The sequence below is a fragment of the Molossus molossus genome, unplaced genomic scaffold, assembly GCF_014108415.1.
Source record: "Molossus molossus isolate mMolMol1 unplaced genomic scaffold, mMolMol1.p scaffold_m16_p_1, whole genome shotgun sequence".
Classification (NCBI taxonomy): Eukaryota; Metazoa; Chordata; class Mammalia; order Chiroptera; family Molossidae; genus Molossus; species Molossus molossus.
This window is the reverse complement of record NW_023425344.1, coordinates 136,984,437-136,999,095: the sequence shown is the minus strand read 5'-3', so window position 1 is coordinate 136,999,095 and position 14,659 is coordinate 136,984,437. Positions and strand designations below refer to the sequence as shown.

The following is a 14,659-nucleotide window of genomic DNA, read 5'->3' as shown; positions in this document are numbered from 1 at the left end:
GTTCCCGCTAAGGGCATGTACCTCGGTTGCAGTTTGTCCCCGGCCCTGGTTGGTCGTGCGGGTGGCAGCCACTCGATGTGTCCCTTTCACGTCGATGTTTCTCTCTCTCTCTCTCTCTCTCCCCCTCCCACTCTATCTGTACAAAAAATGGAAAAATGTCCTCGGGTGAGGATAAAAAAAAAAAAAAAATTTAGCCATGTGGCCCTGGCCGGTTTTGCTCAGTGGTTAGAGCATCCGCCTGCGGTCCCGAGAGACCCGGGTTTGGTTCCCGCTAAGGGCGTGTACCTCAGTTGCAGTTTGTCCCCGGCCCTGGTTGGTCGTGTGGGTGGCAGCCACTCGATGTGTCCCTTTCACGTCGATGTTTCTCTCTCTCTCTCTCTCTTCCTCTCTCTCCCTCCCACTCTATCTGAACAAAAAATGGAAAAATGTCCTTGGGTGAGGATAAAGAAAATAAAAAATAAATAAATAAAATTTGGCCATATAATAAACTGTATTAGAACTAACATAAAACTACAGTATGATTGGTTATTAATGATTGAAAAGATAAGTGCCAGTGTGGCTCAGTGGACTGCGTGCCATCCCATGGACTGAGAGGTCCTGGTTCAATTCCCGGTCAGGGCATATGTCCAGGTTTTGGGCTCGATCCTCAGTGGGGGGTCTGCAGGGGGCAGCCGATCAATGTCTCTCTCTCACATCAATGTTTCAATTTCTCTTCCCCTTCCTCTCTCTCTAAAAAAGCAATAAAAACATATTTTTAAACAAAAAAAAAAATAAAATGTCATTTAATCTCAGTCAAAACTCTAATACCTTCCTATGGTCAACTGTGTACTGCATGTTCTCTGAACTCAGCCTAGTTTTCAACGTAGAGCATAATCAACACTTCTTCTATTTCAGAAAACCCTCCAATCATGTTATTTTTACATGAATTTTAACTTGCTTTTACATTTTATCCTCTTCTTAGCTTATCAGTATCCAGTAGTTAACTAAATGAAGCCCCACCTCCCCTATGAAGGATGACAAATCCATTCTGATCCCGAGCCTTAAGTTATACGCTACCTCATAACATAGGTATTTTCTCTGATCATGGTACCATCCAACTAGACTAAAAGCTAGAATTACATATCCCATTTCTTATATAATTTCGTCAGTGCAAAATGAACAGAAGACATTAAGTATACAGGACATGAGATGCTTAAGAGTACAGACTGTGAAGTAGGTTCTAAACCTAGCTGCACAATTTAATAGCTAAGTGACCCTGGAAAATAATGCCTAATCTCTTTAAACCTCTTTTCATCCATTAAAAAAATAACAGTACCTATACCCTTCATTAGAAAGTTAAGTAATATTAGATAATTCTTATATTTAAGCCAAGCACATAAATACCACTGTATCAAAATGGAAATCATGTTAAATGATTCTTAGTTTAAAATTTTACTCAGCCATCAAGAATGTATATATACACACATGTAAATACAGAGACACAAAACTAATTCTTATTTTATCAACAGCTGTTTCAATGGAAATCACTCTAAATTAGAGTAATTCAAGAAGGCACAGGCCTAACAGGAACTGAGATATTTCCTTACTAGAATCATATAAGAATGGAATCACAGCAAGTCTGATAAATTTCTACTCTTCTATTTTGCCAATTTAAATTTTAAACTTGTCCTTTTCCTAAATCTCCTAGAGTGAACTCTTGTATTACCCTCAATTTTCAGCCTTTTACAATGCACAAAGATGAGGCCATCAGGCATCATCTGTAGAACCATGACCACCCTCTTTTCCAATCTGAAATAATAGCGTTCTTATTCCAGATTAACCCCTTCCACTTTTAGTGGCCTATACACCAAATGTTTGTTTCAAGGTTCAGTCCTTGACTCATTTCCTTTTTCATGGTATTGCTGCTTCCAGCCTTCCCTCATCCACTCATGCTACAATTCTGAAACAGTTTGGAAGGAAATAAAAACCCTATGTCCTACTATTAAACACATACACATCTGCAAAACTGAATTTACCCCACATATACCTGATGAAAAAGTAACCTAAGCAAATACTTTAACAATATATTAATTTTTACTAATCATAAAATTCTCAACCAGAATTATCAAAGCTTATTTACTATTTAAATAGATAATATATAATATCTTACTTATTAACATCTGAACCAAAATCTTCAAGAAATTCCACTTTTCTCTGAGAAAATGTAATTTTCATTTTAATAGGTAATGAACCATGTATAGCTTTGTCAAAACAATTTAGGATATTTTCTTCATTTTGTTTGAGGTCACCACTATATTCCATTTCAAGTAAATTGAGGTATAACTTTGTGTTCTCCTGTGTAAAAAGCAGTATCAATCAATAATATTTCTTAGATATTTTGATAAGACCAAAGGCAGATATTTAAAATACCCTAATTTTCATGTCTCAATTTGAAAAATTCAATATTGGAACATTGTATGGTGTTAAAATGTAACTCATATTAAATACTTTCAGCATTCATTGAAATGAGTAAAAACTAATTACCATATTGATAGTACATCACCTAGTATTTCCCAAACAGTATGTAAATTGTTCAGTGCCAATAAATTAAAGCCCTATATCCTATCTTGAGTTTCATGTGGCTTGACATACCATGACAAATATAAGCTAAAACACAAAAAAAAGATCTTTATACTTCCCAATAAATTAAATCTTTACAACTGTAGATAATCATCTTAAACTGCAGCTGGAAGCAAACTGTTATAAACCTGTGTCTAAGACCTGGGATCAGCTAAACATAAACACAATGAGATATTTCCTAACACTGCTTCTTATCAATTGACATATAAAAAGAAATACTTTGAGAAAGGAGAATCATCTCACTGTTATATTTCCTATAGCATACGCATCTGCCATACTTTTGTTCTCCCAGGCCCTCTACTCTACTTAATCAGCATATTTGCTATAAAATTTCTAAATGTGGAGAAAATGGAGTGTTACAATGTCTGTAACCTTTTTATTTATAATTTAAAAGAATGGCAACATCAGTTTAGAGGGACTGTTGTCTTCATTTAGTAATTAAATATATTACATACAGACCAAATGTTTCATCATAGTTGCCAAAATAAAAATTAAAAAACAAAAATGACCACTACTTTATGGATGATATTCAAAAAAACACAAATACATACTTTGTCTCTTTCAATTGCTTCCAAAAGCACCTTTTTTGATTTTGCAACATTTTTTTGTATTTTGAAAAGATGCCGGGCTAGTTTGATAGCATAAAACGATGATTCATTATTTGATTTGGCATTCTTGATGGCATCCTGAAGCAAATGTTCAGCTTCTTCCATATTTCCATGTCGTCGTTCTAAACTTACTCTTCTCAAACGAACCATTGCCAATCCTAGAACACATTCTTCAAATGTTCTCAAGATATTCCTGGCTTCATTAACATTACCTAGAAATAGTAATTAAATGTTCATGTTTTTGTTTAAATTTCTGAAATATCCTTTATGCCAGGTACTGCCAAGTTATAGCCCACAGCCTAAATAGCCCTCTGCCTGTTTTTAATTTTTCAAAAATGGAATGTGCTCTTTTGTTTCTGTATCGTCTATGGCTGCTATGGGGCTACAATGGCAGTTATGAGGAAAGAGGCCATGCAGCCTGCAAAACCTAAATGAAGTATTTACTATCTGGCCCTTTACAGAAAAATTGTACTGACCTCTACCCTATCCCTCAAAGTTCCATTGCTATATCTTTATCCAGAAATAACTAAAAATCCCCCAAATATCAACTGTTTCCTCATTCTTACCCTGCTGCTCCTCAAAAGCTGCCCAAAGCATATGTACCATGGGTTTCTTTGGGAGATGAATAGTGCAAGCTCTGCTGAAGACATGCCTCACTCCTTCAATGCTATGGTTTTCCATGTACTTGGCATACTACATCAGAAACAGAGGAAATACTGAATAATTTACAGTTGAACAAGCCATTAAATATGTGACAGAACGATAAAATTCTATTTTAAACCCATTCAGCACCTTTATTGAACCACTAGACTAGTTTCTGTAAGGAAGGACGAAGAGAGGCAACGAGGTTGGCATATGCAGCAGTCAAATCTGGTTGCAAGCAGACCATCTCCTAATGCAACAGATATAGTTATATGAACAACATTCAACAGAAGTACAAAATGGTTAGTCACTGTCAATGTTTATAATGTATTCAAGTTTCACAGCATATAAATGTCCTACCTTAATCCAAAACTCCTCATAGAGGGCACATGATATGACACATCTTTCAAAGAGAACTACAACCCGTTCATGAGTCCCATTTTCAATTTCGAATTCTAAGTATTCTTTCCAGTTTTTTAGTTGTGCCTTTTCCAGTGGTTTCACATGAAAATAAGGTCTTTTAATCTGTAATAAAAATGGCATGGCAATGAAAGTAAACCAACACAACCACCAAAATATGCATGACCAAAGTAACAATATAAATTATTTGAATTATTGCCCAGGCCGGTTTGGCTCAGCGGTTGGAGCGTCAGCCTGCGGACCAGAGAGTCCTGGGTTCAGTTTCCGCTAGGGGCACGTACCAAAAAAAAAAAAAAAAATTATTTGAATTATAAATATAATTGTTAACATACCAAAAATTTTAATCACCGTATTTCATGATTAAAATGAAAAACCTATAACAGAAATACTCTTTTTTTTAATGTTCAGGAACTCTTATTCTTTGTTAAGTATGGTTAGGAACAGAAAACAGATCAGTGGTTTCCTGGAACCAGGAGTGGAATGGGGTTATTGCCTGGAAAGGGGCCAAGGGGATTTTGGGATGACAGAATACTGCTATATCCTTATTTTTGTGGTGACTGCAATGTAAAGACACTTGTCAAAAATCATTTTACTAGCCAGGCACAAAAAAAAAAAAAAACCCAACACATACAGTTGGCTCTCAACATCCAAGGGTTTACACCCATGGATTTAACCAACCACAAATGGGAAAAAAATATTGGCAAGTCCCAAAAACCAAAACTTGATTTTGCTACACTCCAAGCACTATGCTGAATACAAATGAATAAAGTGATGTGTAGGCGCATACTCTGCTGTACCCTATGCAAATACTGTGCCATTTTATGTAAGAAACTTGAGCATCCAAGGATTTTTGTATCCACAGGGGTCCTGGAACCAATCCTCTGAGGATAATGATACTGAACTATTTCATTCAAATAAATGGCCAGAATAGGGAAATCTATAAAAACAGAAAGTGGTACCTTATGGCTGGGGCTAAGGTTGAGGGGTGTCAAATGAGTAAAAGAATAGAGGAGAGCTGAAGGCTATGAAGGGTTTCTTTATGAGGTGAAGAAAATGTGCAAAAATTGACTACAGTTCCCTGGCTGGTGTGGCTTATACCGAAAGGTAGTGGGTTTGAACCCCAGTTGGGTCATATTCAGGAAGCATCTGATCAATGTTTCTCCCTCATGTTGATGCCTCTCTGTCTCTCTATCTCTCTGTCTCTCCCTCTCCACCCTCCCCTCTAGTCCTCTCTCTCTCAAATCAATAAAACTTTTTTGACTGTAGTGATAGTTGTAATTATTTGTGAATATATTTTATAAACTATTAAATTATATACTTTAAATGAATGAATTATGTGATATGTTAATTACATATCAATAAAGCTGTTAAAAACAGAAATAGCCCTGACCAGTTTGGCTTGGTGGTTAGAAAGTCGGCCAGTGGACCAAAGAGTCACAGGTTCAGTTCCAGTCAAGGTCATGCGGGAGGCAACCAATCAATGTGTCTCTCTCACATAGATGATTCTCTCTCTCTCTCTCTTTCTCTCTCCCTCTCTCTGTCTCTCTCTCTCTCCCCCGTCTATCTTAAAATCAATGGAAAAATATCCTTGGGTGAGGATTAAAAAATTAGAATTGTAAAAAAACACACCTTATTTTACTGTACATCTAAACTGGGAGTATTTTGTTGTATGTAAAATATAACTCAATAAATTTGACTTAAAAAATTGAATTGGCGCTGGACAGTGTGGCTCAGTTGGTTGGCACATCATCCATACACCTCAAGGTCACAGGTTAGATTCCCAGTCAGGCACAAACCCAAGTTGCAGGTTCAATCCCCAGTCAGGGTGCATACAGGAGGCAACCAATCCATGTTTCTCTCTCACATCAATGTTTCTCTCTCTCTCCCTCTTCCTTCCTCTCTAGAATAAATAAAAACATATCCTTGGATGAGAATAAAAAAAAAAAACCTCGAACAATTATAAAAAGTATGGTTCAGATTAAAGAAGTATCTTGTAATTCAAGCAAGTCTGAATTCAGTAAGATTCTAAAATTGATCATTGAAAAATGGTAAAATTGATAATGGTGGCAACAAATGGGACAAACGCTGTAAGTTATTACTTAAATAAGCAAAAATAAAGAAAAAGTAGCAATTAGACATTATTTGAAACTGAAAAATACATTATTCCTATTGGTATGTTTTCAACCCAATTACAAAACAAAAACACTTACACCTTCTTCAAATGTCCACCTTTTACTAACTTCATGCTCATTATAATTAAACATTTCTTGATGAATTTCAATGATTCTGTGCCTCATGTTTTCTATTTCAGTAATTAGCTTGGGAAGAAAAAGAAAAAAATTTAAAATCACACAAATTATATACTGAAATTTTAAAATATCACTGCTGACATTTACATACATACTTCAGTCTTAGAATACTGGTGGGTTTTAAACTATTAACAATTTTGTGCAAGTACAATTAACACTACTAAAATGTATAACAGAATTTTCTATCAGACCAGTTTCTGATGTGTTTTTTTAAATATGGTTACATCACAATGTAGGCAAAATATTCCTCTTAAGTTATTTCAAGATGTTTCATAGTAAAATAAATTCTCTACTTAAATCTCTATGTAAACCATATCAGCTAAAGAATTCCCACTTGCCTAAATCAGAAATTAACTTTATATGAGTTACAAGTCATACCATATAAGCAGGTAAGGGATATAAAATCTATCTAGTTTCTCATGCACTAAAGTATTTTTCAGTAAGTCTAATTACCTTCGCTGGATCAGTTATGTCTTCAATTCCTGATGGCAGATCATCACCAGGAGGACCATCATCACCACTATGTCCATTTACAGAAGCTAGTTCCCTTCGCAGCTGAATAAACTGTTCGCCAGTCAGAAGATCTCTAGGCAAGTTATTCTGTACATGTTCTTTAAATCTAAAGGAAAACAATAAAAATACATGCTCTCTTAATTCCTACCACACATTACTCTTTCATAGGACCTCTAATTTAAAGAAAGAAAGCAAACACAAACCCTTTCTACTTCGTAACTGTAAAAACCTAGTATTTGATAAAACAGTATACAAACATCTTCATCTTCTTCGGGCTTTGCAATGGAATGAAGAGGAGTGGACAGGCATAAATTGAAACCCTAGTTCTGTCCATTATTAGTTATTTGACTTAAGTAAAGTTTTTCCCTTCTCTAAATCTTGGTTTTCTCATCTGTAAAATGATACAATACCTATCTTGAAAAGTTATTGTAAAATTAAATATATTTAAATTATAAATGATCACTTGTAAATGTTAGTATTTCCTTCCCACCTCCGTATTACTCCTGAATCCATGTGTTTGTATCAAACACTCCAATGAATTTGCCCTAAAGTCACAAAGAACCTCTAATATGCAACATTAAATGAACACAACATTAAATGAACACTGGTTTCATAGTATAGCCTTTACAATAATGATGTCTTCAGTACTTAAGGCTGATAACCACACCTTCCTTTTAGAATCTTTTTCACCCTTGGCTCCGAGTTACCACTTCTTTGGATTTCCTCCAAGTCTCTGACTGCTCCTTGATATCCTTTGAGGGTTTCCCCTTAGGGGCAGATATGCCCCTAAACGCTAAGTATTCCCAAGGATTCCACTCTGCATTTTCTCCTCATCTGTTTTTACATATTTCTCTGGCCAATCATATGAATACAGTTTGAAATAATAACTTATACTATGACTCAGAACTATAACTCAAGGCCAAAGCCTTCTCCTAAATCCCACATTAGTATATCCAATTGCTAACACACTACAAAGAAATATAGATTGATTTTAGGAAAAAAGTGTTTTGAAAAAAATTATTTCATTTTATTCCCATATACAAATATATGTATACACACACACAAACATTTTTTTAATTTATTTTAGGGAGAGAGAACCATCGATGAGAGAGAACATCAATTGGCTGCTTCCTGCATGCCCCCCACTGGGGATTTGGCCCAAAATTTGGGCATGTGCCCTGACCGGGAATCGAACCAGGAAACTCTTGGTGCATGGGTTGACGCTCAACCACCGAGCCACACCGGCCAGGCCAACACACACACACACATTTTAATTAAAAACACTAATTTCAGGAGCTAAGTATCTATACTATCTCAATTTGGAAGCTTATATACAAAAATCTTAAACTAAATGTGTCATCTTCATCCATAAATCAACAAACACCCCTGACATTTCTAATCTTGATTAAAGGCACTGTCAATGAATCAGTTTCCCAGCCCCTTCCACCTTACTTATTACTTAGATACCACTGAATATTGGGTCCTACTGATTCTACCTTCTAAATACATCTTCATGCACTGCTCACTTTTCACATAGATAAACATAAACTTGTCTTCCAGCCCGTCTCACATTTCTCACACCCAGCCCAATACTACTATCAAAAATGTTCTAAAAAAGTAAAAATGAGCCCTGGGCTGTTTGGCTCAACAGTGTTGGCCCATCGACTAAAGGGGCCATGGGTTCAATTCACAGTCAAGGGCACATACTTGGGTTGCAGGTTCAATCCCTGGCCCTGGTTGGGGTCATGCAGGAGGCAATCAATTGATGTATGTCTCTCACGTAGATGTTCCTCTCTCTCTCTTTTTCTGCCCACCCCCCTTCTACTCTCTCTAAAAATCAGTGAAAAAATATCATTGGGTAAGGAATAACAACAAAAATTAGTTTAACAAAAAGTAAAAAAGAGCCCTGGATGGGTATCTCAGTTGGTTTGAGCAATGTCCCCATACACCAAAGTTGTGGGTTCGATCTCATGTCAGGGTACATACAAGAATCAACCAATGAATGCATAAATAAGTGGAACAACAAATCAATGTTTCTCTCTAAAATAAAATTTTGTTTAAAAAAGTAAAATGGAAAAAAATAGTAAACATGATCATAAGCCCCTCCCTACCAAAATCTTTTCAGTAGGCTTACCCGGCTGTCAAACTAAAATCTAATCTCCTTAAAGTCTTTCATATTCTGACCTAGCCTTTGACTCAAACCTACCTCTTCAATGTAATTATTAGACATGGTTGTACATGTATCACGTATTCCAAAATTATGAATTTTCCCCCAAGTTTCTTAAAATTGATTTCAGCTACTGACAAATGTAGTAAATGACACTGAAAACTAATTTAAATAATGCAAAATCAATGGATTCAAAGCTTAACTTGACCCATTTCACCACTAGGAGAGAAAAATACAGACTGCCTTATTTTAACTATTATTCTTTTCAATTGACTTTAGAGAGGAAAGGGGAGAAGGAGAGACAGACAGAGATTGATGTGAAAGAGAAACACTGATCCACTTCCTCCCACATGCACCAGGACTAGGGACTGAACTCACAACCTTTGGGTGTATGGGATGAGATTCCAACCAACTGAGCCACACCAGTAAGGGCTAGACTGCATTCGTTTTTAAAAATCAGAAGGTGGCCCTGGCCGGTTTGGCTCAGCAGTTAGAGCGTCGGCCTGCGATCCAAAGAGACCGGGGTTCAGTTCCCGCTAAGGGCACGTTATCTCGGATGCAGTTTGTCCCCAGCCCTGGTTGGGGTTGTGTGGGTGACAACCAGTCCATGTGTCTCTCTCACATCGATGTTTCTCTCTCTCTCTTCCCCTCTCTCCCTCTCCTTCTATCTGAAAATAAATACAAAGATGTCCTCGAGTGAGGATTAAAAAAATAAAATAAAATAAAAATAAAAATCAGAGGGTGGTAACTCACAGTGTACAAATAGTGTACAGTGTACAAACAGGCACATTAATATTCAAATGAATATCAAAACTCAAAATTGCCATGGTTGGGTGGTTCAGTTGGTTGGAGCATCCTCTCATACAGCAAAACAATGGGGGTTCAATTGAAAGTCAGGGCATGTACCTAGGTTGCAGGTTCCATCCCTCTCGGGGCATATATGGGAGGCAACCTATTGAACATGATGGATAATTTCTCTCTGACATCTCTCTCTCTGTCTCTCTCACATCTTTTTTTCTCTCTCCTCTCCATCCGTTTCTCTCAACCAATACATCTCCTAGGGCAAAAGAAAAAAAGGGAAAAATAAACAAACGGGACTACATCAAACTAAAAACCTTCTACACAACAAAAGAAACCACCATCAAAATGAAAAGGGAACCAACTATACGGGAGAACCTATTTGCCAATGATATATCCGATAAGGTGTTAATTTCCAAAATATATAAAGAACTCAAACAACACAACAAAAGGAAGACAAAAAATCCAATTAAAAAACAGGCAAAGGGCCCTGGACAATTTGGCTCAGAGGTCAGAGCATTGGCCTGTGATCCAGAGACACCTGGGTTCAATTCCCACTAAGGGCACGTACCTCAGTTGCGGTTTGTCCCCAGTCCTGGTTGGGTTGTGTGGGAGGCAGCCACTCGATGTATCCCTTTCACATCGATGCTTCTCTCTTTCTCTCTCCCTCCCACGCTATCTGAAGACAAAATGGAAAAAATGTCCTCGGGTAAAGATAAATAAAATAAAATAATTTTAATAAAATAAAATAATTTTAATAAAATAAAATAAAAAACAGGCAAAGGACTTGAATAGATACTTCTCCAAAGAAGACCTACAGCCCTGGCCAGTTTGTCTCAGCTGTTAGAGCCTTAACCCACAGAACAAAGGGTCTTAGGTTCAATTCCTGTTCAAGGGCACATACCTGGATTGCAGGTTCTCTCCTAGCCCTGGTCTTGGTGCATGGGTCGATGCTCAACCACTCAGCCACACCAGCCGGACTAAAGAGTGATTATTAAGCAAGAAAATATATTCCTGCTTGCATCTCATAGACTCTTATATAACATGTCAAGAAAATGATATTTCTAAATATTAGAATTACCTGAATAAACAAATATATTTTAACAATCTGATTTTTCCACCTACCTCTGAAAATGATGACTATACAGTTGTGTTGGAATACCAAGAATACGATCATATATAGCTGTAACTTCTCTCAGGTTTCCCTGTTCATTCTCCCAGTTTATATACATTTCCCACAGTCTGTCAGATCGGAAATCTGTTCCTGCAGCTAGAACAGCGTGCTCAAAAGTTCTGAAAAATTAAATTACCTTTAAATTATCTTTCCAAGATAAATGCACTTTTAAAATATTATGTCTATACTTTCCAATATATACAAATGTCAAATCATTAACTTGCACACCTCAAACTGATCTATAGTAGTTACCCCTTATCCACAGGGGATTAGATCCAAGACCCCCATTAGATGTCTAAAACCATAGATAGTACTGAATACAACCTATGTTTTTTTCCTATGTACATACATACCTCTGATAAAGTTTAATTTATACATTAGGCACAATTAATAAAATAAAATAGAACAAGTATAATATACTATAATAAAGTAATGTGAATGTGGTCTCTCAACAACCTAGCACAAAATTCTTTTTCCTTCTTCATAATTTCATGGATAGAAAATTTGTTCTTACCGTAGATCTTAGCGACCTCAGCATACGACATTTTTTCTTTCCTTATTAAGTCGAGAACTTTCACGTTTTCACTTAAAGGAAGCACTTTATGGCTTTTCCTTGGCATACCTGAATCATCAGAATCACTACTCTTGTGCTTTGAGTCCAATATTAAGTAAAATAAGGGTTACTTGAACACACAAGCACTGCGATACTGCAACAGTCAATCTGATAATCTAGAAGGCCACTAAAGGGACTAACAAGCGGGTAGCGTACACAGCATGGATACAAAGGACAAAGGAATGATTCCCGTCTCGGACACAACCAAACAGGAAGGCACAAGATTTCATCACACTACTCAGAACAGCTCACAATTTGAAACGTATGAACTGTTCATTTTTGAAGTTTTCCAATTAATATATTCAGACCATTGTTGACCAGGTAATGGAAACTAAAAAGGGAAATTGTAGATAAGAGGGCTACAACTTCAATATATGTCAATAAAACTTCAATTAAAAATTTTTTTAAATAAAAATGCTAAATTAAAAATTATATTCAATTGCTTTCTATACAAATGGAGATTAAAAGACAGAAGGAATAATAAAGAAGTGTATGACAGGTTGCTTTTAAAAAAGTGAGAATACATAAATGTACTTTTATGTAATTTTACCTTACATAAAATTACAATGCAAAACATACACTGCAAACATATATTTGTTAAAATTGAAATGTCTGTTGAATGGATTCATTTAGGGCAGAAGATAGAGACAATTAGTATTATCAATTAAAGGAATAATTTTCTGGCAAAATAACTCCAAGAAGGGATCAAGCTGCATTGTAAGGTAACAAAAAATTTTTAAATTTTAAAACTCTCAAAAGTCTCTCCTGATTCTAAAATTCCACACAATTATAGTTTACTACAAAAACATATATTTTTAAATACCTAACTAATGTAAAGAGATTTCTTCTTCTTTTTTTTAATCCTCACTCGAGGATATTTTTCCATTTTTTGTTCAGATAGAGTGGGAGGGAGACAGAGGAAGAGAGAGAGAGAAGGAAACATCGACGTGAAAGGAACACATGGAGTGGCTGCCTCCCACACAACCCAACCCGGGCCAGGGACAAACTGCAACCGAGGTGCGTGCCCTTAGTGGGAACTGAACCTGGGTCTCTCTGGACCGCAGGCCAGCACTCTAACTGCTGAGCCAAACCGGCCAGGGCTTAAGAGATTTTTCTGTAAGCAATGTTAAATAACTAGATTTGAAATCTAAACAGGATAAAACGTTTAGATACATATTTTCAAAAATATATTTTATAATCTAGAGGAATTTCTAACAGTATAAAACTATACTACCTAAATTAATCTACATCTATAACAGAATCCTAATGAAAGCTCTAACAAATTTTGGGTGAAACAGGAAAAACAAACTCTAACATTCATCTAGATACAAAAAAATGTAAAATATTTTGCATGAGGACAACACACAATGAATTTTCCTGAAAGATTTCAAAACAAACTAGGAAGCAATAGCACTGGCTGAGAACAGAAGAAATGAATCAACAGAACATATCAATGCATATTTGATAATTTAATATACATAACAATGTATATTTAAGAATGTAGTATATGATAAGAAGTATTTTAAATAAATGCAGAAAAGTTGGACTATTCAATAATTGAAAAAAATAAAAGATTAATCTCTATTTCACAAAGGACACAATGTAATTGCCAGATGAATGATTTTTTTAAACTATTTTAAAAATTAGAAGAAAATAGAAGATTTATATATTCTTGGCAAGATAGGCAGAAAACTCAGAAACCAATAAAAGATTGAATACTGAACATGAAGAAAAACAAAACCTCTATATGATAAAAAGACACCCTAAACAAATTAAAAGGTGTACCAAAACTATAGGAAATGTTTCATATATACAGATGAAGGATTACAAGTGTGTACTGTACGTGTACATGCGTACATGTTTGTGTGTGAGGTTTTCAAGAGAGTAAAGTACATGTTTCTGTACAGAAACCCAACATAATTTAGGAAATCAATGTACCAAGCACTAAGAAAGTGGAGGGAGTTCGGAGAGAGAAGATGATAAAAAGGTAATGAAGTAAAGACATAATGTTAAAAAAAAAAGATCTGATTAATGAATCAGAGAGACCTTAAATCTCATGTCCTGCCCAGCTACGGGAATTCAGAAACTAGGCATACATTTCCCAGGAAGTTCAGATTACCCTTCAGTGAAGAAACTACTTGGCATAGGAATAAGATATAAAGATACCAACACTGGGAGTCCAACAGAAATGGAGTGGCCACCTGATCATTACACTATGAAGTCCTCCAGGCTAGCTAAAAATGGGTTAGATACACAGTTTCCATCCAGTTTATTACTATCCAATCTTTAACATAAGCAGTAATCAGATATGTCAGAGATAAAACACAAACAAAAAAAAAATTCAGAGGAAACAGTACTAGGAGCAGAGGAAAACTTGAACTATCCTTAATACCCTCAAAGAAATAATAAAATAAATGTAGCCATATAACAATAGGAAAATATGACAAAAGGTACAAGGAACAAGAAAGATTCTTGGATATTAAAAACAACAGCAAAATCCAAGGGAAAAAATTATCAAAATAAGAATATACACAATAGCCCTGGCTGGTTTGGCTCAGCGGTTGGAGCGTGGGCCTGCGGTCCCGAGAGACCAGGGTTCGGTTCCTGCTAAGGGCACGTGCCTCAGTTGCGGTGTGTCCCCAGCCCTGATTGGGTTGTGTGGGTGGCAGCTACTCAATGTGTCCCTTTCACGTGAATGTTTCTCTCTCTCTCTCCCCCTCCCACTCTATCTGAACAAAATACCAAAAAATGTCCTCAGGTGAGGATTTAAAAAAAAAAAAAAGAATATACACAATA

At 36.0% G+C, this 14,659-nt stretch overlaps 1 protein-coding gene and 1 non-coding gene across 6 annotated transcripts in view; both read right to left on the bottom strand.

Annotated features, from left to right (window-relative positions):
* Positions 1-14,659, bottom strand: part of PRPF39 (pre-mRNA processing factor 39) — a 38,924-nt gene that overhangs the window by 3,303 nt on the left and 20,962 nt on the right. For all 5 annotated transcript variants that reach the window (XM_036273073.1, XM_036273082.1, XM_036273092.1 and 2 more), the window contains 7 exons: positions 11,202-11,369; positions 7,052-7,217; positions 6,500-6,607; positions 4,230-4,394; positions 3,794-3,920; positions 3,171-3,439; positions 2,150-2,334 (listed from right to left, as the gene is read on the bottom strand). In XM_036273073.1, coding sequence (XP_036128966.1) covers positions 2,150-2,334; positions 3,171-3,439; positions 3,794-3,920; positions 4,230-4,394; positions 6,500-6,607; positions 7,052-7,217; positions 11,202-11,369 — 1,188 coding nt within the window. The remainder of the gene's footprint in view (positions 1-2,149; positions 2,335-3,170; positions 3,440-3,793; positions 3,921-4,229; positions 4,395-6,499; positions 6,608-7,051; positions 7,218-11,201; positions 11,370-14,659) is intronic.
* Positions 3,016-3,101, bottom strand: LOC118622703. The gene has a single exon (XR_004958113.1). It is a non-coding gene; the product is annotated as a small nucleolar RNA SNORD127 (small nucleolar RNA).